General features: G+C 38.6%; 1 protein-coding gene across 1 annotated transcript in view; it reads right to left on the bottom strand.

The window, feature by feature from the left end:
- LPA19 (photosystem II 11 kDa protein-like protein) overlaps nucleotides 1-19,681 on the bottom strand; it is a 31,573-nt gene extending 11,892 nt beyond the window's left edge. Inside the window, exons 1-2 of the mRNA XM_077391158.1 lie at nucleotides 19,503-19,681; nucleotides 18,994-19,397 (exon numbers count right to left, since the gene is read on the bottom strand). Of these exons, the coding sequence (XP_077247273.1) occupies nucleotides 18,994-19,397; nucleotides 19,503-19,599 (501 nt within the window). The 5' untranslated portion in view covers nucleotides 19,600-19,681. The remainder of the gene's footprint in view (nucleotides 1-18,993; nucleotides 19,398-19,502) is intronic.
- Between the last annotated feature and the right edge of the window lie 7,067 nt (nucleotides 19,682-26,748).

The following is a 26,748-nucleotide window of genomic DNA, read 5'->3' as shown; positions in this document are numbered from 1 at the left end:
TTTGCACCCATGGGCATACAGCCTTTCCTGAAATTTCTCCAAAACGACGAAATGTTTCTATTTTCATCCCCACTGAAACGAAATCTCAATGAATTCCTTTAATTCTGTCAAAATTCCACAGAAATTTCCAAAATTCCACAGAAATTCCTAAAATTTGACCGATGGTCCAAAAAATAAAAATGGAAGGATGTTATGATTTGAATTTCATTTCTTTTCATTAATGTAGAGAATGATATTTGGTAAACAACATCATTGAATTGCACAGCAAAGTAATCGTATCTTATGCATGGGATATCAGATCGGCAAGGAACCAACGCATGTCAATAGGTGTTCGATGTGATTAAACCATTATGAATGGCTTTCTTGCGTATGTGATGATTTCTAAGAATGTATTTCTGCTTGTTCTAGCATTTTCCAAAGTTTCATCTTAAAACTTCATCATTTGTATGTTTCCATACGTTTCCGCGATTTTACAAGATTTCCATCGAAATCGAAATGTTTCTGATTCCATGCTGACCGAAATCGAAACCGAGCTGAAATTTAAAACCTTGGATACAAAGCCTCAACCATTGAACTACAGTCCTAACCGCTTTCGTGAATTTTGAGGACTATATTACTTTTATGGAGATACTGCGAATACTACGCTTCAAGTTGACGTTACTCCGTATCAATGGCATTTTTAATTGGGTCATTCTTTCTTGTGAATTATTATTATTATTATTATTATTATTATTATTATTATTTGATAGGTAAGCTGAGATTGAACCTGCGACCTCTGGGTTGAGATAGAAAGCCTCAACCATTTAGCAAGCATCATAGGGTGTCTTTTCCTCCTAGTGCTGAAAATCGTCATGATGTATAGTTCTGTTTAGTTCATTCAGATGTATGAGGTTCGTGTCGTATTACATGTATATTTTGATTTAAATATTTTGTTACCATTAAAGGTGATTGTTCACAAATAACATGGATTTATTTAATGGAAGTTCTGTCTGGGTTGTTTTCTATATTCAAAGTCTTTCAAATGGAATATCAATTTGGACTGAATCTGTGTTTTTTTTTTTCTGATAATGCAAAAGGGTATTAAGAAGTAATTTTCAAACTTATTGCAATCAATGTATCTTGCATCAAACTTCGTATGTGGACACTCCACAATGGAAAGGATTTACCGAACATAAATATCAGCATCTTCTTTGTGAAAGTATAAAAGATTAAATACTGCCCTTCTCCAACAGCTTAAGCTTTTGGAGAAGTAGGGTCCCGAGTTCAAACCTCCCCGATGTCCATAAAATCCACATGCAATGGTCAGCCCAAGGTGGGACCACATGTGCCACGTGTTTGCCAAGTAGGCCACACGTGAGGGTGAGTGCTAAAGTATAAAAGATTAAATACAGCCCTTCTCCAACAGCTTAAGGTTTTGGAGAAGTAGGTAAGTTTCTAACATTCTTAAAGTGGCATCATCACTATTGCTCCACATGAATGTTCTAAAAACATACTGTTGTGATATGGTCCTCACAACTGGTTAACTGATCGTCACATGCCATCATATGTACTTCATGGTAAAAATCCTTTTTTCCATTGTTCCTCACTTCCTCTTCTCTCCTTACCTCCATGAGCTCATGTATGTATATGTTTTTTTCAACGTCTAGGTCCCAAGTCAGATAAACTTGATCCTTGTGCTATCAAATGTATTTTCTTAGGTTATTCTCACACTCAAAAGGGTTATCGATGTTACAACCAAATTTGTAGGAAAGAATTTGTGTGTCCAAATGTCACATTGTTTGAGCATACACCTTATTTTGTTTTACTCCTACTCAGATGAATCAATTTGGTAAGCCTATTTCCACTCTTCCTCTTCCTATTATCCCAAGGTCGCCTCATGAGGATGGTGATACTAATGTTCTATTGCAGGAGACTCAGCGAGGAACTTCACCCAAAGTGTACAATAGATGAACTAAAGCTAACTCACAGGCATCATATTCACTACCTCAACACCAATTGGCTTCGGACTCTTGTGATGCATAATCAGTCATTGACTCATCCTCCTTAGATCTTCCTATTGCACTTTGAAAGATATGTTCTTGTACAACCCATCCTATTGCTCGGTCTGTTTCCTTTCGACGTGTCTCTCCTACCTTTTGTAAGTTTTCCCTATCGGTCTCGTCTGTCTTCTGTTTCCGATCCTTCTCATATTCAAGCCTTTGCCCATCCTGGTTAGTGTTAAGGCAATGGAAGAAGAGATGACTACATTATATGTGAATGATACATGGGAGTTATTGAACCTACTATAGGAAAAAGGGAATATACACTATTAGGTATGTTCCAGATGGATCAGTTGATCGATTGAAGACTCGCTTGGTAGCCAAACATTACTCTTAGACTTACGGTGTTGATTATACGGAGAAACTTTCCCCTGTGACCAAGATTAATTTTATTCGCATTGTTATTTTCTTTGCCACTAATTTTCAATGGCCTTTCTTTCCATTAGCCATTAAAAATGACATTCTCCACATAGATTTGAAGAAGTGAATCTATGGTTTGCGACAATCTCCACGTGCTTGGTTTTACAAATTCAATGAGGCCATGACGGCATATGAAATGGAGAGAAATGAAGCTTAACATTTTGAATTTTATTGGAAGAGTAAGTCGGGAATAATGTGTTAGTGGGATACATTGATGATATTTGTTTTGACAAGAGATGATATTGTGGGAATTCAGAACATGAAAATTATCTTGGTAGTAAATTCTGCAAAGGATTCGGGTCCACTATATTATTTATTGGGAATTGAAGTTGAAAGAGCAAAGCAACGTGTCAATTTATCTCAAAGGACGTATGTAATAGATTTACTTAAGGAAACAGAGTTGCTTGGATCAAAATCATTTGTTATGCCTATGGAAGTTAATAGTATAATGCACGTGGAGGTTGGAAAGCCATTTGAAGATCCAAGTAGCTATCATAAATTAGTTGATAAGCTAATCTACTTGACTAATATGCAACCATAAATCTCCTTTGCTATAAGTGTGTTTATACAATTTGTGAAGTCCCCAAGTGTTCCAGATTGGGACACTACCATTCGTATTTTGAGATACCTCAAGGGAAGCCTTGGTCAAGGGATTTGCACAAGTCTAATGGACAAATGGATATTGAAGGGTATACAAAAGTAGATCGGGCTGGTTCTCCTTCAAGAAAAAGGTCCACTATAGGGTATTGTACATTTGTTGGAGGAAATTTGCTCACAAGGAAAAGTAAAAAACATCTTGTGGTGGGTTGGCTGAGCACATAGGTAGAGAATAGAGCAATGGCACATGCCAGGCGTGAGTTGGTTCGGTTACATTCCATTTAAAAGACTAAGTTTCAAGATTGAGTAGTTATACTGCGATAACTAGGCAACTATTCAGTCGTGAATAATACTGTGCTGGATGAGAGGATGAAACATATACAAATCAATTGTCGTTTTGTTCGCGATAAAGTGGTCGGCAAGGAAGTCTCTACCCAATTTGTTTGATCTCAGAACCAATTAGCCGATGGCCAATATTTTGCTAATGCTAGATAGACTGAGATTTTATTTGCACAAAAATGGGCACTCATGACATCGATGCTCCAAGTTAAGGGGGAGTATTGAAAGCATATTATTTTGTAAAGACGTATAGTACAAACTCACAATAGGGCCCATCTTTTATGTCACTTACTAGTGCCTTGTAATTTTCTGCAAGTTTATATTATAAAGAGGATGAATTGTGGGGTTCTCTATTAAATCACCATGAAATTCTTTCTTCCCTTATTTTTCTTTCCCTCCTTGCTTCTTCTCTCTCACTCATACAAGTAACAGATCATATTGGAACGGAAAGGATCATTCAAAAATATTATTTTGTTACCAATGGGCTGACGCCATTTTAAAAATTCAACAATATAATTAAATCAAAGAATGTATTGAATGAACCAAACCGGAGTCACCCATGGACATAAAACTTGCATTCTGTTGTCAGCTCATGACCATAAAACTTACATTCTGTTATCTGACAACTCACAACTCCTTTGCTTCATCAACTAATTCCATGTTAAGATTGTCGACATGTAAGTAACTACAATGGTAATGAACTAATAAGACCGCATCAATATAAACAGGAGGAGATATGAACATATCTAATAGTTTCACTTGCAAGATTAAGAATCCATTCGAAGTCTTAAAAGAAATGCACTCTCAACATGGGGAACCACACCATTGAAGGACTTGAAGAATCATAGTAACATACAAGCAGAGCTTTAGCATTTAAAAGGATTTCCTACATGAACCGTGAAATGCTTTAGATATTGGATTGTCTCCATAATACAATTTTTTTTTTGAAAGTTGACATATCTATTAATAATAACAACACAGAAGTTTGGGAGCAGTAGTCCCACCCCTTTACATCATCAAAAAACAAAAAAGCAAAATAGCCCATGTATGTACTACCCCAACATAATAATCCAAGTTTAAGAGGCTTGAAAACGCGATAGACTAAGGTCTCTCAAGCAAAACATGAGTACAACATTAATAAGGCCCAAATCCACCATCATATCTGAAGTCTTTCCTCCCAAAAGAACCAGAATGGAGAAGGACCACGGTTCTTCAAGCATACCTGATAGTGTTATTATACCATCCTTTTCCAGAAAGAGAAAACTTCAAAAACACCAAACTAGAAACATCATCTCCGCATTCTAATAGAAAACATCACAATCAGTGCTTTCTAAAGCACCTGAGAAAGCACCGTCGACGCCCATGGGCCAGGAAACGCTTTATATTTTTAGGGCTTTGAGTTCCCTATTGCCCTTACCAGGAGTCTTCCCCTTTATTTCCTAGCATCACACTTCTCAATATCATTGAACATTTTCTTAGTTTGATCCACATCTTTATACTCAATCCCTAAAAATCTTCCCATTTTCGCCATTTCATCAATCTCTTCCGACTGCACCTCTTCTTCCTCCTCCAACGACTCTTCTCCCCCTCTGTTGGTACATTATCAGCCCTCTTCAGACACGATTTAATGTTGACACTAAGTTCCGCGTCCAGTGAGTCACGAGAAAGCCCAGCTTCATTGACCTCAATCGCCTTTTCACTCGTGCCCTCAACAGTTTCTACTTTCCGATTCTCTTCTTCACTGACCCCTTCATCCATCTCTAGTTTTTTATTTGCTTTAACAAAGGGCAGTTCAAAAACTGGGACACAAACCTCTTCCAGAGACTTTTTACCCATAAGTTCCTCCAGTTCTTTCTCTTTCCCTTTTGCCTCCTCTTACAGCTTCCTCCATTGGAGCTTGACGTATTCCTCCATTGGAGCTAGAGCTTCCTCCATTGGATCTTGAGGTATTCCTCCATTGGAGCTTGTCTCCGTAATACATATCCAACCAAAAAAAGTGTTGGCCCCAGCACTGATGTTATACCTAATGCCTTGAATGAAAGGAATAAATTATTCTTTCTACGGATCCCAAATAAGTCCATTAGTGTTCCATTTTTCAAAGTAGGGGCACTTGCCTTGCATTTGATATTTTGCATAGATAATTCTAGCTAATATTTCCACTACCACTTAGTTATGAGGCATTTTGACTCCAAATATTTGTAAGACATAGCCCCCTAGACATCTCAAGCAAACACACTTGGCGCCAATTGACTAGGTGAACTTCACAAGGATCATCGTTCCAAGAGAAAAAAAAAAATTTAATCTTTTCGATTTTAGTAGTTACAAAAGCTACCTACCAAAAAATTCCACGACAGTTAGAATTTTGTACACGGAGAGAAAATAAATGGGGATGTTAGAGAATGGCCTTAAAAAGGGTAGTTATGTCTGGTAAAGGAAGTAGTTCCTTTCCAATTTTCACTCTTGTATCCATTTTTCCCAATCATGAAAACAATTGAAGCAATCTCACACGGAAGAATAGAACCCAGATAAGCCTCCATGACTTCATAAGTGTTGATGCCGCTTAATGAACATTTCCCCTTATTGATCCATTCACCCCGGTTTTCCTCAACGAAAGAAATTAGCATGTTGATATTCCTAACTTGGTATAAAGATGCTTCATCTAAAAATAACCTTGTCATATACCTATTGAAGATGCAAAACAACTAGAGCCATGTGCAATTTCAATACCACATAGAAATCCAACCTCGTCAGCTCTTACAAGAATCTATTATATCAATTCAACTAGAAAGGTGAAATGGAAAGTGAAAAGGGGATCCCTTGTCTGACACCCTCAGAGGAAGCAAGAATGCAAGATATATGCATTGGTCACTGTTAATCAAAATCAAAATGTTGATGGTGGATATACGCTGACGTATCTATTACTATCCATTCTCCATTGAAGCCGGTCATGACTCATAAGCCTTCCAAAAATCTGATATTAAGATCATCCCTTTGGACCCCACCCTCACAGAGGTATTGACCGCTTCATTTTCTGTAACAATCTATCAAGGATTTGTTTATTGGCAACAAAACCAATAAGGACAAGGCTTTGAACAGAATTTTACTAACTCCTTTTATAAGGCTATCATTCTGGAATTCTCTAACATCCTCTCTCTCTCTCTCTCTCTCTCTCTCTCTCTCTCTCTCTCTCTCTCTCTCTATTCTTTTTCTTATTCTTCTCTCTTCTTTGTGTTGCATTTTACTTTAAAAAAATATGTAAATTACATTTCGACATTTCTATGCTTAAAGCCAACTTTTCTTAACCTATCCCATAACATTTTTTAAAACAGATTTTGTATATGAGAATTTAAGTTCAGAAAGTAGTCATTTAGTCCGTCTGCCAAAAATCCATGAAGAGCAAGCACAATAAATAGGGTGTCTACACCTTTGTAGAGAGCTAAGAGGAGGTTTATACAAACCAACTTCCTAGGTTCAATGAATTGGATTATGATTAGCAACTATAGAAGGCCATCTATTGTTTGAAGCGAGCACCCAAACTTAGTTCGATGCTTTTTACAATGCTGATAACTAGCTTTCTTTAAGAGGTCTAATCAAGGAATTGTGATGCATGTGATATTAGAAAAAAAAACCATCAGAAGTTTAAGTTCCAAAAGATATGTTGAACATAAATCTTGAAATGAAGGATCCTAGAGAATTGCTGAATTGAGATATTTTTGTGGCAATGAGTGGATTGCTTCTATCAAAGAATGGTTCTTTCACAACATAACTTCTTCTTTTTTTGAAATGGCAACATGCTATATATTGAAAAAAGAACCGAGATGGTCCTTAAGAATTACAGACAAAGAAAGAAAGGAAGCATACAAAATCAAGGCGGAAGTCAAACCATTCCAATCCCGACCTAGACACTCCTGCCCTAGCTAGGAAATCTGCTTCACTATTAGCAGACCTCCTTACATGCTTAAAAACAATAGAAGAACCACTAATTAAATCTAACATCTTCTCAAAAAAGGAAAGAAATCTCCACGGAGGAGCCACAACACCCGAAAGCCAACTGATAACATTTGAAGAGTCGCCTTCCACAACAACCTTGTCATAAAATTCGTATCCAAATGCTTGATACCATGGTAAGCTGCCCTCACCTCCCCCTCATTTGAATCAGTTATTCCGATGAGCCCAAAATATGCCCATAAGACCTCTCCCAAGGAATCTCTACGCAAACCTCCAATTCCAGCCGCTCCTGGATTGCCTAAACTAGAACCATCAAAATTCAATTTCACCAAATCTGCCAGAGGGGCTTCCCAATGTTGAATGATTTGAACTTTGTGAACCCCTTCATTGCAAATTATTTGCCAACCTTCCCACAAATCAAATGCCGATACAAATCTAAAGAGGAGAAGACTTCTAGCCCAAAGAATTGAAACAGCTATAACCCTTACATAAAGCCAATAAGGAGATTTAGCGACCCCTTCAAACACCCTGGAATTCCTTTCTTTCCAAATGACCCACCAAGTGGCCAAAAGACAAATCTTCCATAGAACCTTTCCTTTCTTTTTCCACGGACACAACTCCCAGCTCTTAATCAAATCTGAATCAAATCTGGGATAGATCTAGGGAACACCCAACACAATCCAAATCGCAGAAGAATAAGACCTCAAACCTCTCTTGAAACCTTACAATGAATAAACAAATGATCAATGGACTCTCCGTCTGATGGACACAAAGGACAATGATCCACCAACCACATTCCTCTCTTTCTTAGGAATTCGATAGTCTGGATGCGCCCACAACAAACAGCCCACCCAAAGAAACTCACCCTAGGAGGACAATGGAATTTCCATATCTTGGCTGAAAGAGGAACCACTTCACTAGGCACTTAGCGAAAATAAAAAGATTTGACCGAAAATGAACCTGATGTGCTCCACACCCGCACTCTTCTATCAACCCCATACCTTTTGATATAACACCCTTCAATCAATCCAAACAGCTGAGAGATTGAATCCAATTCTCTGTCAAAGAAGCCTCTTCTGAAACTAGGTTTCCATACTACCTTAAGGTTCACCATTTCGAAGCAATCGGCGACAAACGCCTCCTTATGGGAAGAAACCACAAACAAAGCAGGGAAAAGCTCCTTAAGAGGAACATCCAAACACCAAGCATCTAACCAAAATCGAATTTGATCACCCACATAGACTTTGAACCGAATGCCTTTGCTAAACTCATGGACCACCCTCATAAAATCACGCCATACAGTCAAACCTTTCGGCTTGTATTCATCAGTTGAACACCACCTCCCAACCATAAAACCATACTTACTCCCAATCCCTTCACCCACAAGGAAGATTGCTCCATCCCAAACCTCCAAAGCCAGTTACCTAAAAGTGCATGGTTGAAATCCTTAACCCTCCTAATACCCAAACCTTCATTCTTAATCGGCAAACAAACAGATTCCCATTTCACCAAAGGAATCCCTCCCTTATTGCTCGCACCTCGCCATAGGAATCTACGTTGAATTTGCTCTATTCTCAAAACCACACTCACCTGGCACTTAAACATGGAAAGAAAATAGATTGGAATATTGAATCTTGATGAGAACCAACATCCCTCCTTTAGAGACTAGATTACGCCTCCACGATTCCAATCTCCTCTCTATTCTTTGAACTATTGGGTTCCAAAGAAGTTTGTTCGGTCTTCCTACCCCCAACGGAAGGCCAAGATAGGATGCAGGCAAAGACTCCAAGGCACATCCCAAAATCTTCGAAAAGCCAGAAGCAACACTCAAAGATGTATTTATTGCATACAACCTTGACTTTGAAAAATTGGATCTTTGACCAGTAACCAACTCATAACACCTTAAGGACGCCTTTAGATTCAAGATCTGAGAAACATCAGGAGCACAGAATAGAAGGGTATCATCAGCAAACTGTAAGAGCGATACCTCCACTCTATCCTGCCCAATAATAAAGCCTTCAAACAATCCCAAGCCACTACCTTTTTGCATCAATCTGCTAAGGGTCTCAGCAACAATCACAAAGAGAAAAGGAGATAGAGGATCCCCCTACATCAAACCTCTAGAAGACTTAAAGAAACCTTTAGGAGAGCCATTAATAAGAATAGAAAACCAGGCTGAGGAAATACAATTCCTAATCCACGCTCTCCATCGGCTCCAAAACCCATCCTCCCCAGTAAATAGTCCAAACAATCCCAATCCACCCTATCATAGGCTTTCTCCATATCTAGCTTACACAAAACCCCGCCCTCGCCACTTCTCATGTATGAGTCAATTGCTTCATTAGCAATAAGAGAACAATCCAAGATTTGCCTTTTACAAACAAAGGCACTGTGATTATCCGAAATAATAGAAGGAAGAACCAATTTGAGCCTATCTGCCAAAAATTTAGCCAACACTTTATAAAGACACCCCACCAAACTAATCGGGCGAAACTCTGATACCTTCGAAGCCCCCTCCATCTTAGGAATCAAAGATATGAAAGTAGCACCTGTGCCTCGGTCAAGAATCAAACCATCATAGAACTCCTTAAAGAATCGCAAAATATCTTCCTTAACATACTCCCAACAAGCTTGAAAGAAAGCAAGACAAAACCGTCAGGGCCAGGAGCCTTGTCTCTTGCTAAAGAAAACAAGCTTTTCTCAATTTTCTCCTCCTTAAAGGGAGATTCCAGATTAGCATTCTCCTCCAAGCTTAAGTCACCAAAAGGAACCTCTTCAGGGATTGGACGAAGAACTCCATCAAAGGAGTACAAGGACATGTATAACTCAAGGATCGCCTTTCAAATATCCTCCTTGCTAGACAACCTAATCCCATCCACAAAGATTGATTCTATTCTATTTCTCCTCCTACGCGCACTAGCCATAGCATGAAAATAAGCTGTATTTTTATCACCCGTTAAACGCCACTTCACCCTGGATTTTTGACACCAAGTTAATTCATCGTGGAAGAGCAACCCTTTATGCTCTTGTTTCACCCTCCCTATCTCCTCCCAATCTTCCTCCGAGCTCAATCCACACTCCTTTAGAGCTTCCAGCTCCACCATTCGATTTTCCAACCATTGCTTCCTCCCATGAAAAAGCTCATTCCTCTCCTTCACCCATTCTTTCAACTTCCTTTTCACATGCCTCAACTTGTTACCAATCACCACATCAGCTGGACCCACCGATAAACAAGACACCCACCAACGTCCTAATCTTTCCTCCACTTGAGGAAGGTTAAGCCAAGCTACCTCAAACCTAAAAGGAGGAGGGCCCCAAGATTCCAACCTGGGATCCCGAAAAATAGGAAAATGCTCTGACACCTAATGAGCTAAAGCCTTCTGAAAAACTTTCGGAACAAGATCCAACCATTCTCCAGACACTAAGAATCGATCAAGTCTACTCCGACTCTGCTCTCTAGACCACGTAAAAGAAGCTCCTGATAAGGGTAAATCCACCAGCTCAAAATCAGCAATAAAATCAGAAAAAGCCCTCATATTTTGACTCACTCTCTGGCACCCCAGCCTATCTCCAACTTCCTTGATTTCATTAAAATCTCCCCCAATACACCAAGGGTAAGAACAAAGGTCTCTAACCTTTCCCAACTCTTCCCAGAACACACCATTCTCAGCTCGAATAACAGGACCATATACTCCAGAAAAAAGCCACAAAGAATTGTCTTCCACTTTTCAAAATGACACTGAGAGAGAAAATTTTCCCCGCCACTCTTCCTATTTTTTCCACTGGTTATCATCCCAAGCTATCATAATACCTCCAGATGAACCAACTGAAGCTAAAACACAAATCCCACTCAGCTTTAACCCCCATACTTCTAACATCAGATCTGCTAATAGACTCCATCTTTGTTTCTTGAAGACAGAAAAGATCTGGATTCATTTTCTTGACAATCTCCTTCACCTGAATTCTCTTTTCCTGAGAGCCCAAACCATTTATGTTCCATGAAATAATCTTCATTGTACCACCTTGTTGATAGAGATCTTCCCCTTCCTACCACTAGGATTCCGCCCTTTCACCTTCGAATAGGAACCCTTCCCACTTGTCCCAACATCATAGTTAATATTCGATTTTAACCTGTGCAATTCCCGCTCTTTCTTCCTCGAACTGACCTCTGAAGTATTAGCTGAAAAATCGATACCTTCGGAATCTCTCAATTCCGAAGACTTAATCTCATATCTAAAATCTTCCTCAGTACCGGCATAGATCAAGCCCAATTTCTTGCTGACGATCAAAGTATGCTCAACCATAAATTCAGAAGCCTCCTCCCGAGAGTCCTCCCACTAATCCTTGTATTGACTACAACCCAAGGAATTCATATCTACAACCTTCCCAACATCTAGACCCACCAGAATTTCACTATCTCACTCCCAAGACAGAGCACTATGAGCTTTTTTCAAAACAGGACTTCCTTTTAGAAAACCCATGAGGACCCCCCTTGAAAGACTGAAAGGTTTCCGAATACTCTACCAACTCAAACACTGCGCAGTGGGTCAATCTCACCACTCTGCAAACACTCAGATACAAAGCTAAAAACGAGCTCCCCATGGAAATCTTAGCTAAATTACCAAAGGACGACTCCATACGGGGCGCAAAATTAGACCAGTCAAAACCAATTGTGCCACAGAGGTCAATCACCATCTTCTTAGAGCCGCCAGGAATAATGAAACGGAACCTGCAACAATTGATCTTAGATGAACTCCAGAAATCAGGGCCATCCTCAACCAGGACATCACTGGAAGACCACCTCTCCATTGACTCGCATGCCGAATTGGGTTCAACCACGCAACAATTCTCGCCCTCCCAATCTTCATTGAAATCCAATCGAGATACAATTCCACCAGATAGAAATCTATCATGAAGGCACTTCATCCTACCGCCCTTATCAACCGAATCATATTCCGAACTTCCCACTGTCCAAAAAAGAAGAGAAACTTTCAGAGACATCAGAGCCACAAACTGAGTCCATGGATTCTCCTAAAGATGCTATCAGCGAAGAAAAAAGAAACTCCCAAAGACACCCATTGGATTGAACCGGAAAATGGCTCAAGACAACACCGGGTCTATTGAGAGGCTAAAACCCAGGCCCAATAATAGCCTCCGAGCCGACCCAGACCCTAGGCCCGGAAAAAGAATCAGAAGAAATAGAGACCCAGGCCCACCCATTACCATCAGCCTCGCTAACCGAGGAGAGAAAAGGGCCCGCCTCCGAAGAGTCCTCTATGAAATTATTTGATTTCTCCAGCTATCTACAAGTCCTCGGTGAGATCGCTCAAAAAATATCAAATAGGCTATTAATAGAGGCTAAGCGGTCCACCACCGCAGTTGCAGAACTGGCCAAACCATATACGGTACGCCACATGTAACCTACAGGGGACACAGAATTTTGAAATTCAAAATGGCCGCCACCTGGAGACGGACTAACTTGCGCCCCATGCAGCGCAAGATAAAGCTGACGGCTATCGTGCGCTTGTACCCCCTGCACTTCCGCCCTAAAACCAGAGAACCCCAGCTCGCTCTCCATGGATAACCTAGGAGAAGACTCAACCGGACCTGACTCATCCCTTTCAAACAACAAACTTATCCCGACCTCTTCTTCACTCTACACTAAACTCCTCTGAGTCCTCTGACTCACCAGCATCACTGACTTCATCCACAAATTATTTCTTTTTTAGCAAGAACCCACCTGAAAGCCCCATCCAATGAAACTTGAATAGAAATTTCGTTACCCACTTCTCCTTCTGATCTTAGTAAAATACGGGTAGAAAAATAGCCACTTCCAGCATAACAAGAGGGATCACATTCAACCACCCTACCGATTTTTTCTCCGATCCTTTTAAAATTATCCTCACACCACACTTCAGGGGGAACCCCTGAAATACTCCACCAGATAGGGCACCCCTCATTTGGAAATTTTGCATCCCACGTTAGAAGCTCGATAAATGGAGAATTGATAGCATTCTTCCATACCAACATAAGCTGAGATCTGTTAATCCCCATTGGAGGGGCAATCAAAACCTCCAACTCAGAAATTTTATAAACCACCACTTCGACGGAAACCCCACTTTCACGAGTAAGCCACTGCTCCAAGGTCCCCAAATCACCAAACCAACCCACTCTAATCTTCCCCCAAATGCCCATGTATGCATTACTAATGGATTTGAGAGGAACCACCTCAATGTTAAATGCCACACCTTCCGAAGTTGATGGATAAATCTTCTCTTTTCTCACCTCCAATGGATTCCGCCCCATGTTCTTAGAGATTCCCAAACCCACGATGTTCCCAGCAGACTGAGGAGGGAAATTGAAATCCATACTTGACCAAAACGTTTTGCAACCCCAACATCTCGCCCTTTTACGGAAGTTTCTAAACCCGCACCGGCAGCATCTCCAATCCCCAAAATCCCCAAGCCTTCTTCTCCGAGAGACATTTTCTAATCTTCTCCCTTTCCTATTCTAAACCACGGAACAAACCCCCTCCGTGATGGGGGGCCCTCCAATTTAAAACTCCCAAATTAGCATTGCCGAAAACACCCACCAGAACCAGATTTGCTCTCGACGCCACACACTTTTCAACCCCAGAAGCACTCGGACCCCCTCCTAATGGAACCAGATTAGCCCCACTAGCCCACCGAGAACAATTACCCTCTTCGCGAACTCCGTTGGAAAAACCCACCGGAACGACTATCTCCCTTAGCTTAAGAAAAACCCCAAGAAGACTCCAATCTAAAAATCTCTTTCACAAAATAACTATATTTGGATCTTTGACATGCATAATGCAAGCCCATCTTCACCCCAACATAGAGGAATAAGAAGCTAAAGTTCATCTAGGATATATTATTCCCAACTCAGTGTTACAGTCTTCAATATCCACCGTTTATTCGACCTAAAATCAGTTTTCTCACATGGTAAGCCAATTCATGCATAATCCACAAAATTACCATTTAGAAGCTATTAGCATATTCTCTAGTATATCAAATGGTCATTATGCAGTGGAGATTCTTATTTTTATTGACTTGTACAAACTTGGGTATGTAAGCATTTACAGACAGTGATTGGGCTAGAGACCCCGACACTAGAAGGCGAGTTCATGGAAATTATCAATGCGCATTGGAACTTGGTATGTAAGCAGTAACAGACAGTGATTGGACTAGAGACCCGGACACTAGAAGGCGAGTTCATGGAAATTATCAATAGCATCGGTTGCCTAGTCCCTTGGGATAGAAAAACACAACACATAGTTTCTAGATCAAGTGAGTAAGAAGAATATAGGCAATTAAAGAAATCCCATCAGAATTATGAGGGTTCACTCAACTTGTTATAGCATTGGGAACATCAAATGGACAAGCAAGACTCTTTTATGATATCATAAGTGTTATAAGGTTATCATCAAATACGGTCATTTGTACCAAAAACAAGCACATTAATCAAAGGGAAAGAGAATATGGAGAAATAATTTCAGACAATGTCGAGAAAACCACTGATAAATTCAGAAAATGGCTCACGAAGTAAAATGCAATTCGATTATCATCAAGCTTTCAACAATCCGTGAGAGAAAAAATATTTTTATTTTGTCGACATACATTGGTAAACATTTCAATGCATTGGATCTTTTCTGCATCAAGTATTGCAAGGGATATTGGGAAATCACTCTTTTGTATTCACCAGCATCAAAGTTTGAGATGGATGATAAGGGAAAAAGAGTTCCTCCTTCGAAGAAACTTGGGTCAACATTCAAACCATAAGTTGAGAATTATAAAACTTCATTAATAGAGTGATTTCCGAATATCCCTTGCAAATATTTTTATTTTGTCGGCATACATTGGTAAACATTTCAATGCAGTGGCTCTTTTCTGCATCCAGTATTGCAAGGGATATTCGGAAATCACTCTTTTGTATTCACCAACGTCATAGTTTGAGAAGGATCATAAGGGAAAAAGAGTTCCTCCTTCGAAGAAACTTTGGTCAACATTCAAACCATAATTTAAGAATTATACCACTTCATTAATAGACAAATAAACCTCTTATTCAAATCTAACCAACAAAGCAGCAACCACATTTTCCCAAGACAGTTATACAAAACATGAGATATACTTTAACAATCAAAAGTATTAGAAAAGATGGGTTTTAGCAATCATTGGAGAGGATGGATATGGGGGTGTCTATCAATGACATTTTTTTTTCAATACTTACAAATGGTGCACCCATACGATTTTTTGGGTGGCTTAAGGGGAAAGAGCCACTTTCACTCTACCTATTCATTATGGTAGCGGAAGCACTTAGCTCATTGATAAAGAAGGTGAAGAAAGGGATCTTGATGGTGATTTCCAAGTTCAAAGAGATTCTTCTATTATATCTGCAATTGGCGGATGACTCCTCATTTTCCTAAACAATTAAAAAAAGGAAATAAAGAATTAGATAAATCTATTTAGATGGTTTGGAGTTGTATCGGGCCTAACATTAACTATGGTAAAAGTCTAGTGGCGGGGATTAACATGGAAAGAGAGGTATCAATAGTAGTTGAGGTCTAGGGATGCATAAAAAAAAAAAGCCTCCCACTCACTTATCTTGGTCTCTCATGGGCAATAGGTATTTTAGCACCATCCCTATGGGACACAATCGTTGAAAGGGTTGAAAAGAAGTTAGCAACATGGGAAAAAAGCGTATCTATCCCTTTGGGGCAAATAACTCTCATAAAAGTGACACTCAACTTTTCTAATATACTTTATGCCTCTCTTTCAAATACCCACTAAGGTTGCTAAAAGATTTGAAAAACACAAAAGAAACTTTCTTTGGTAAGGCAAAGAAGAAAAAAAAGGGTGGCCCACTGCATGAGGCTCCTGCCATTGCGGGGTCTGGGCGAGGGCTAGATGTACGCAGCCTTAACCCTGCTTTGCAGAGAGGCTGTTTCCATGACTCGAACCCGTGGCCACCAGGTCACAATGGAGCAACCGGTAAGGTAAAGAAGAGAACAACAAAAATTTAACACTTAATGAATTGGAGCAGAGCTTTCAAACCAAAAACGAAAAGGGCTTGCTATTGGAAACCTCAAACTAAGGAACTAAGCCCTTTTGAATAGTTATGGACATTCGGAGAAGAAAAAGAAGCTTTGTGGCACATCACCATTAGGAGGGGCGAGTAGGATTCCACCTATAAGAAAAGGCTTTTTTCTTTTTCTTTTTCTTTTTCTTTTTTTTTTTTGGGGGGGGGGGGTGGGTTGCTGCTAATATGTAAATGCTGGTCCATAGATGAATCAAAGGTTAGGTTTCGGGTGGGTGGGGAGAAAGAATTAGATTGAGGATATTTGGTTAGGTGAGTACACATAATGCCATGCTTACCCATACTTGTATAACTTAGCTAGCCATAGAGGGTTGAGAATCAAAAGTGTCTACGAGAGAAGAGGGAATGGGACTATTTTATGCACCATTATTCTTGGATGAAACCTAAAAAAAAGCAAATAGATAGCTTATCCCTTCTTCTTGTGTTACATGGCCGGGTTTATGTTACCCATCAAGAAGTTGATATAGATGATGGCAACACTTCATCCATGCAGGTTAGCATTTGGACTTCATCATCCCCCCTGGGCGATAACTTACATTTGGAAGGTGGCGGCTAGAAAGATAAACTCATATGAAAGGCTAAAGAAAAAGCAAATTCATCTTACGAGTAGATGTATCATTTGCAAAAAGGCTGAAGGAATCATTAGATCACTCAATGATACATTGCCCTTAACATTCCGAATTTGGGGAGCGAAACTATCATTATTTGATGTGATATGGGTGTGCCCAAAATCCATAGAGCTCGTAATCTTTGGATGCGGATCCGGCCCATTTGGAAATGTCGCAAAATCCCCATGGTGTCATGCACTGACATGAAGACTTGGAATGAACAGTCATCAGATCTTTCAATAGAGAATTAAGTCCATTGGTAAGGCCGTAACAAAAATCAAAGTCGATTTGTTATCATGGGCAAAAGGTAAAATTGCCGCGAAATTGCTACCATCGAGTATTACCTTAAATGGAAAACAATCATATGGGAAGGGGACCAAAGAACAAACCTTCGCCTCATTAGAAGCCATATTTCGTAGAATGAAGCATGTCCGCGGGCATGTGTGTGTCTCTTTAGCTCATATAGTCGGGCCTTGCTCCATTCACTATGCTCATGGAGGCCCGGGAGGAATGAGATTCACTTGTTCAGAAATTTCAGAAAGACCAAGGAACTATCATCCAAAGAAAAGAGAAAAGCGTGCGTGCATACTAGATTTCTTTTCCTCTCAAGCGCACGTGCGCGCGGTGGGGTGCGTGGGGCGGTGGCATTGCAATTAATTTGTAAATGTAAATGTTGGTCCATATATGAATCAAAGGTCAGGTTTATGGTGCGTGGGAAGAAGGAATTAGATTTTGAAGGATATTTGGTTGGATGAGTCCACGTTATGCCATGCGTACCCATACTTGTATCTCTTAGCTACTAAAGAGGGTTGATGATAAAAAATGTTAATGGGCATGAGACTATTCTATGGACCATTAATCTTAGATGAAACCTAAAAGAAGAATAAACAGATTTATCCATTCTTGTGTTGCTTGGTCGGGTTTACATTACCCATCAAGAACTTGATAGAAAATTTGAGTCATGGATCCAAATGGAGGTTTCTCAATTAGATTATTATTCAAATGCTTGGTAGGTGATGGGAACACTTCATCCGTGCGGGCTAGCAATTGGAGTTCATCGCTCCCCCACCCCTAGGACGATCGCTTACATTTGGATGGTGGCAATTGGCAACTAAGAAAGATGAACCGATATGAAAGGCTCAAGAGAAAGCAAATACGTCTTACAAGCAGATGCATCCCTTGCAAAAGGGTAAAGGAATCATTATACCACGCAATGATTCCCTGTCCTTTTACATTCTGAATTTGGAGAGCCAAACTATCATCATAGTTTGATGTGACGTGGACGTTCCCAAAATCCATAGAGTTCATAATCTTTGGATGGGGATCTGGCCCATTTGGAAATGTTGGAAAATCCGTACATTGTTTCATAGCGTACACACTAACACGATGCAACTGGAATGAACACACCCATCAGATCTTTCAAGAGCGAAGCAACTCCATGGGTAAGACCGTCACGAATATCGAAGTCTATTTACCATCATAGGGAAAAAAAGTAAAATCTCCACGAAATTGTTATCATCAAATGTTTCCCTAAATGGAAAACGATCATATGGGAGAGGAGACCAAAGCACAAACCTTTGCCCCATTGGAAACCATCTTTCGTAAACATTATCAAACTTTAACATTTATGGCTCAAACTTAAACATTGATGGCAGGTCAAAGGTTAAACCCAAACCATTGGTATTGGGGGAAGTTTTAGAAACCATCCAGGCAAGGTTCTCAACTGTTACTAGACCCAATAGGCAAAACAAACTTAAATGAGGCAGAAGCTAGAGCATTACAAAATGAACAAAAATTTGATGATAACGGACCCAAATTCTAGATTGAGAGTTTAAAACCAAAATGAACCCTAAAATGCAATATGAGTACACACCCACCAAACAGACTCTAAAATTTATATAACAGCAGACCAAAGAGAGAAAACATACCTCAGCCAGCACTGTTTGTTGGCCCTTCCAATCATTCAAGTACTCTCGAATCGACTCCTTTGCAGAGTCTGCAGCCCTTCTAAATTTGGAAACATCCTTTGCATCTTCCTTCAAAGACTCGCGCAGCGTCTTCACAACCTCTCTAGCAGACTTCAAGTAAGCCTTTGGAAGTACCTTTCCAGATTTGGTTTTCTCATTTGGGTCGAACAAGGATTTGATTGTATCAAGAACCCCTCCATCCTCCTCTTTTTTCCCACTTTCTACCTCTTCTGCATTAACTATTAAAGGCCTAAAAGCATGATTTAGAGTAGAAATGGCTACAAAAGAGACTCCACCACTTAAAAGAATAAGCCTTCTGTTGAAATAAAGGAAGCTTTGATGTTGATTTTTGCTGTTTATCTGCTCTGTTGCAGAAAGGAAGAGAAAAAGATAGTAGTCAAGAAAAAAAAATACAGAGATGATTTTGAAAAGGTTTGATGAAATGGATAAGTTGGGTGGTAATAACTTACGCTGGGGAGAGGGTTTTTGATGGAATTTCACAATTGAGGTGGAAGAGAAGGTCTGAGAATGATAGCATTTTTTCACTATTGAGATAGGAACATCCATTTTCTTCTTCTCCTATCTTTATTTTCTCCTCTGGGGCACGTGAGCACGTCCTCCTACTTTTAGTCCTGCTGCCTAATTGGAACTTTTGTTTGAATTAGGTACCTAACGACCAAAAAAAGGCTAGACATTTAGACCTAGGGGTGCAACTCAGGTCGGGTCGGGTCGGGCCTAACTTTTTACAGGAAAACCCGAAATTCGTAAACCCGACCCTACCCAAGATAGTTTCTCAGGTCAGGTCGGGTCGGGTCGGGTCGGGTTTTCAATTTTTAGCGTAGGATAGTGACTAATTATAAAGATTATAGAAAAAAACAAATCTTCACACAAAAATCTCTAAATTTATGTCATCAAGTGTATAAATTTAAGAAGGGCGACATAATTTAACATACCAGACATGATCACCTCAATGAAAACAATTGTATTAATATATTGGTAAATAATTTGCTATGTTATTCAGGGGATATTTAAGAAAGTCACAGTACACTTATATGAGTGGGGCTAGGTTTCGGGACTTTTTTCTTTAAACCCAAGATTGAGTTAGGTTTTCCAATTTAAAACCCAACCCTACTAATGACCCATGATTTCTAAACCCGACCCATGCTATTTTTGGGTCAGGTCGATGCCGGTCGGGTACCCAAGTTGCAGCCCTATATAAACCTGTTCCGGGCTGGGTCCCATCTACTCCCATACCTAGGTGGGCCCATGTCCGTAACATTCTACCACGTTGTCTCATCCCCATCCTCGGCTCTTGCCTCACTCTTTCCCTACCTCGAACATGTGACGTAGGTGGCTAATATGATACCAAAAGTTGACATACGTGTTAGGCTATGCCCTTTAAACTTGCCCTATACCAGGCTGGGTCTCAACTAGTCTCATGCCTAGGCCAAGTCCCTACTACGACCTTAACAGGATCTATTAGGGCCGTTTGGATACGTGGATTTTAGAATCATGGATTTCCTCAAAATTGTAGATGGGGAGACAACTTAAGGAGGAGACCAACCGTCGTTTTCTGATTTCTCACCCTTCTTTCTGTCAGCAAGAGATTAGGAGATTATCACATGTTTCTAGCTTTTATAAATCTCAGGATGGAGGAGAGATTTCTAAAACCTGGATTTCTTACTTAAAATCCAAGATTCTAAAGAGAAGCAAAACCGGGGATCTCTTTCTCTTGTCCCCATCTACAATTTTGAAGAAATCCAAGATTCTAAAATCCACATATCCAAACAGCCCTTTAATATTGATCTTACAAACCAAAATGAGGTGACCCACGTGGTCCTGGTCCCACGCATAGCAGATGTCTCATCTATAAGATCAAAACATATAAAAATCAACTCCTTGTTCTACTCAACAAGATTCTATCACAAATGGCAGCTATGTCGACCAAATAGGAGAGGAAGAGACTGGGGACATGCAAGATGACCGTATCCACCACTTCTCCAGGGGAAGACACCCAACTGTTAACACAAGGTAAGCATTAGATATGTTCATTTTAATTCCAAACCTTGAAGGCTATTTGCTCAGTGAACCTATAAAATAGGAAGCATCAACTTAAAATAGAGTACTAGGAACCACAATTGCACCCCAAAAATGGTTTTGCTCATTATCCTCTAAATAGCAATAGGGATAGAGGGAAAATGATTGGAAATCAACCAAGGTTGTTGCACATAGAAGACAATGAATCTCCCAATACAAGCTCAAGTGGTGAAATAACATAGGGAGAAAGCAGGATCAATGACATTCCAAATGAGCCAAATCCAGTGGGGAGATCACCTCCCCAATCACAGCCATGAAGGTTTTGATGATCTAAGAAGTTGACACAAATTGGACATCATTGTGCTTCTCGAACCATAAGTTGCTAGTAGAAATTATATGGATATCATACACAAATTGGGGTTCAGAGATTTTTTTTTTCATGCAACCACATGCAAGAATTTGTAAGGATATTCGGATATTTTGCGTCGAACATCATATGACATTAGAACCCTTGGTGATCTCAAAATTGGTGGCCTCGTACACTCGGGCCTCGGAGAGTCCCAAGTGCTAAAGGCAATTGTATATGCCAACCTGACTTGGAGCATATGTAGAAAATTATGGGATGAGTTTCAATTCATATGTAGACACCCCCACTAGTGAAAAGATTACTCCCTCATCTTTTCAAACCATTTTTCAGACTTAGCACGAGGCCCATGGCTCCATTATTTCCAAAAATTAATTTCAAAAGCACTGTTTGCAAAGGTATGATGAGGACATATCTGCAGCTGTATCCGTGTTTGGAAAAAAGCATGGAGTACTCGTGTGCACAAAAAACAAAAAAACAGCACACGTATCCCCACATATCCACAAAATCTAGTTCTCAACCAAACTCAACTTAGCCTTTGTACTAATCTAGTTGGGGTCAGCCCACAAAATCTAGTTAAAATTGCCAAATCGATCGGTAAGTGTCTCCCCTTCTTTATTTTCAGCACGGACCCCATTTTAGAAGTGTTTTTCTTTTTTCTTTTTCCTTTTTAACCTTGCTAACCAACCACCCTACCTACTCTCAATCATGGTTTTAAATTTCTGTTTCGGAATGTGTTTCGGTTGTCACCGAAACCGAAATTTAGGCCGAAATCCGACGAAATCAATTAAAATAATATTTTATCTCATACAAAATTTCAGCCAAAATTACTGAAATTTCGGTAATTTCGGCTGAAATCTTGGGAAAATATTAACTAATGAACAAAATAGAGATTTTTGGGTGAGAAACTCCAAAATGAAATTTCTGTCGAAATTTTGTAACGTTTCGGGTATACCCGATTTCAGTTTCAGTCTTGACCGAAACCAATTTCGGATTTCGGTCGAAATTTAAAACCATGCACTCAATACAAATACTGTTTGGATGGCTATCCCACATTGGTAAAAATCAATGAATTCACCTTGTTGGAAATGCATTGATTGCCCTCTCGAGCCTAGCATTCAGCAAACATTCCCAGGGTAAGAAATTTTAGTAAACAAAGGCCAATTTGCGCTGAAGATCTTGCATTGGACTTTCTAGGACCCACTTAAAGTGCTAAGAGGGGAATCTCGCAAAAGCTTGGAGCAACTTATACACCCACCAACCACGCATTTCGGTATAGTTTCTAATTTTTCTTTGTCAATTAATTCGACTTTCAATTAGTAGTTAATTAGTAATTATTAGTAGTTAGTTAATAATGACAGTTAGCAATAGTTTACTAGTAGTTTAGTTGAGTAGTAAGTAGTAAGTAGTAAGTAGTAAGATATTAGCTTAACTCATATAACAGTAATTCAATTTATTAATTAATCTTAATGTAATTAGTTAAAGCTAATTTTCCCTAAATCAGTCTTAGTAGCCAGGGCCGTGTAGCCTCGGATATAAGACTATTCCATGGCCTAAGCTTCAAAAACTCCTGGCCTGAACCAAGCATAAAATTGAGTTTCTTTGTAGTCCCTCTTTGTTTCCTTCCCTCTTTTTCATTTTTCTTTTTTTACACCCACTGAGCAAGGGTGTGAAAAGCAATTTAGGTAGCAAGCTAAATTGTCAAGAGCTAGGGGAAGAGAATTTAGGCAGCGAGCTATGTCGTAGATGCAAATGTATTTGCAGTCTCAATGGGCAGTCACTCCAAAACTCTATCCTCAACGGCTCAACCCCTATTTTAGCAAAGTCCCACCATCCGTTTAATAGTCTCAACATTGCTACCTGATTTATAATCATGAAATTAACGTAAAGTGTTGAGGATTTAGGGAATAATATGGCTTACCAGATTTCTGTTGAGGAACAGAAACAACAAACAAACAGTGTTAGTAAAACCTTTTCCGATGCGGCGAGATGAGGCACGGACTATGTCGCTCTCTTTAAGGTGAATTTGCGCCTCTGCAGAAACTAATTCGGATGTGTAGACACTCCATTTTGACCGGACCCTAATTCCCTAAAATCAAATAAAAGCTCCGAAATTGAATCATGAAATTTTAGAAAAATTAAGTCCTCAGTGCGAAATAAGCCTGCAGAACCGAGAATGCCCATTTGCAAACTATTGTTGAAACCTTTGTGAAGCTCGAGTGTCTTCCCCAGGCCCCATGGTGCCCCTTTTGTCTGGTCCCTTTACCCTATCATTCATTTAAAAAATTAGAAAAATACTTTGGAGTCTTTGGTAGTGACACTTTATTTGCTCCCTCATGCTCTCTGGATCAATATTCGAACGTGAGAAACTCAACTTGACTCTTGAAAAATGATTCCTGTGTAAAGTCCAAAGTAAATAAAAAGGGGAGTGAATTAAACATAAGGAGGTGTGCCCATACCAATTTGATAATTATTAAAATCATTTGAGAAAATGACCAAAAAAAGGGCTTTGATATGACAATGACCTGTCAAGGGGGGAGACTTGGAAATGACCAATGTAAAGTTTTTTGGACGAGAATGCCCCTTACTGTACGTTTTTTTCTCTCCCTCTCTCCCTCTCTCTCCCCCTATCAAATCAAATTACAGGTGATGATTACCTTTCACTTTTTTATTTTCAAAACCCCAAACCACTTCTCTCTCTCTCTCTCTCTCTCTCTCTCTCTCTCTCACCTGTTTTATTTTCAAAACCCCAAACCACTTCTCTTTCTCTCTCTCTCTCTCGCCGGCCCTCTCTCTCCCCGTCACCGGCACAAAAGAGGGCGCTCCTCACACGGCGGCTCGCTTCTCAGGTTGGTACCCCTCTCACTGTCACTTTCTCCTTCAATTTTTTCAGTTAATGTTCCCATAAATTTTGGAAAACCCCTAATTTTTTTAAGTTATTGTTCTCATTAAGTTGTTGGGAACACATTATTAGAAAATGTATGGTTTAAACTAATAATTTCTCAGACGTTATTGGTTTAAACACCTAAATTTTGGAATATCAATGGTTTAAACCAATAATCTGTGAACAATCATTGGTTTAAACAACATTTTTAGAAAATCAGTTGGAAAATATCTAATTTTTGAAACATTCATGGTTTAAACCTACAGTTTTTTCAGAAATTATTGATTTAAACTATTAAGTTTTGAACTATTAATGGTTTAAACCAATACTTTGGGAGAAATATCTGGTTTAAACCCCAAAATCAGTTGAGAAAACTCCTAATTTTTTAAAAATTAATCATTTAGACAAACAATTGATAACAAATTATGGTTTAAACCCTAAGTATTTTGTAAATCAGTTGATAAAGACCTAAATTTCACAAATTGTTTAAACTTATAAGTTTACATACATTATTGGTTGAAATATTTAAATTGTGAGAAATCATTGGTTTAAACCTCTAATATTTCTGAAACCACTTGAGAAAATTCCTTATTGGTTTAAACTCCTAAAGTTTGAGAAATAAATGGTTTGAAGCAATAATTTTTGAGAATTCATTGGGTTAAACCCGTAATATATAACAAATTAGTTCAGAAAAGTCCTAATCTTTTAAAGATCAATGGTTTATACAAATAATTTCTGACACATTATTGGTTTCAACCCCTAAATTTTGAAAAATCAATGGTTTAAACCACTCATTTGTGAGATATCATATGTTTAAACCACTAATATTTTCAAAATCAGTTGAGAAAACCCCTAATGTCTTAAAACTTTATGGTCTAAACTTACAGTTTGTCAGAAATTATTGATTTAAACCACTAAGTTTGAACTATTAATATTTTAAACCAATACTTTGGGAGCCCCAACATCAGTTGAGAAAACCCCTAATTTTTTAAAAATTAATGGTTTAGACAAACAATTGATAACAAATTATTGGTTTAAACCCTAAGTATTTTGTAAATCAGTTGATAATGACCTAAATTTTCACAATCAATGGTTTAAACTTATAAGTTCACATACATTATTGGTTGAAACACTTAAATTGTGAGAAATCATTGGTTTAAACCCCTAATATTTCTGAAACCACTTGAGGAAACCCTTAATTTTTTAAAAATCAATGGTTTAAAACCTATAGTTTCTAACCCATTATTTGGTCAAACCCCTAAAGTTTGAGAAATAAATGGTTTGAAGCAATTATTTTTGAGAATTCATTGGGTTAAACCCGTAATATTAACAAACTAGTTAAGAAACTCCTAATCTTTTAAAGATCAATTGTTTATACAAATAATTTCTCACACATTATTAGTTTAAACCTCTAAAGTTTGAAAAATCAATGGTTTAAACCAATACTTTGTGAGATATCATATGTTTAAACCACTAATATTTTCAAAATCAGTTGAGAAAACCCCTATTATTTCAAAGATCAATGGTTTAAATCAATAATTTCTCAAACATTAATGGTTTAAACCCCTAAGTTTTGGAAAACAATTGTTTATACAAATAATTTATCACACATTATTAGTTTAAACCTCTAAAGTTTGAAAAATCAATGGTTTAAACCAATACTTTGTGAGATATCATATGTTTAAACCACTAATATTTTCAAAATCAGTTGAGAAAACCCCTATTGTTTCAAAGATCAATGGTTTAAATAAATAATTTCTCAAACATTAATGGTTTAAACCCCTAAGTTTTGGAAAACAATGGTTTAAACCAATATTTTTGAGAAATCATTGATTAAAACCCGTAATATATCAAAAATTAGCTGTAAGTTTTGAACGATCAATGGTTTAAACCATTAGTTTCTCAGAAATTATTGGTTTAAACCCGTAAAGTTTTGAAAATCAATGGTTTAAACCAATAATTGTTAAGAAATCATTGGTCAAACCCTTAGTATTTAGGAAATCAATTGAGAAAACCCTTAAACTTTGAAAGGTCAATAGTTTAAACCAATAATTGGTTAGAAATTATATGTTTAAAGACATAATATTTCTGAAATCAGTTAAGATAACCTCTAATTTTTGAGAAATCAATGGTTTAAACCTATAAATTGTTACACATCATCGGTTTAAATCTCAAAAGTTTGAAAAAAATAATGGTTTAAACCAATAATTTGTGAGAAATCAGTTGTTTTAAACACTGAAGTTTGAGAAATCAGTTGAGAAAGCCTGTAATTGTTAAAAAATCACTGGTTTAAACCACCATTCCATTGCTTCCTTTGTAGGGGCATAAACCACCATGCGATTGCTTCACTCCAAAGCACCATTCCATTGCATTGCACCAATACTAACCTCCCTTCCATGGAAAGGTATGTAGTTCCCTTTCCATTCTCATC

Source organism: Tasmannia lanceolata, unplaced genomic scaffold (assembly GCF_043159265.1).
Source record: "Tasmannia lanceolata isolate RefF3 unplaced genomic scaffold, GAP_Taslan_0.1 ptg000012l, whole genome shotgun sequence".
In the NCBI taxonomy this organism is placed as follows: domain Eukaryota; kingdom Viridiplantae; phylum Streptophyta; class Magnoliopsida; order Canellales; family Winteraceae; genus Tasmannia; species Tasmannia lanceolata.
This window is presented reverse-complemented; position numbering and strand designations above follow the sequence as displayed.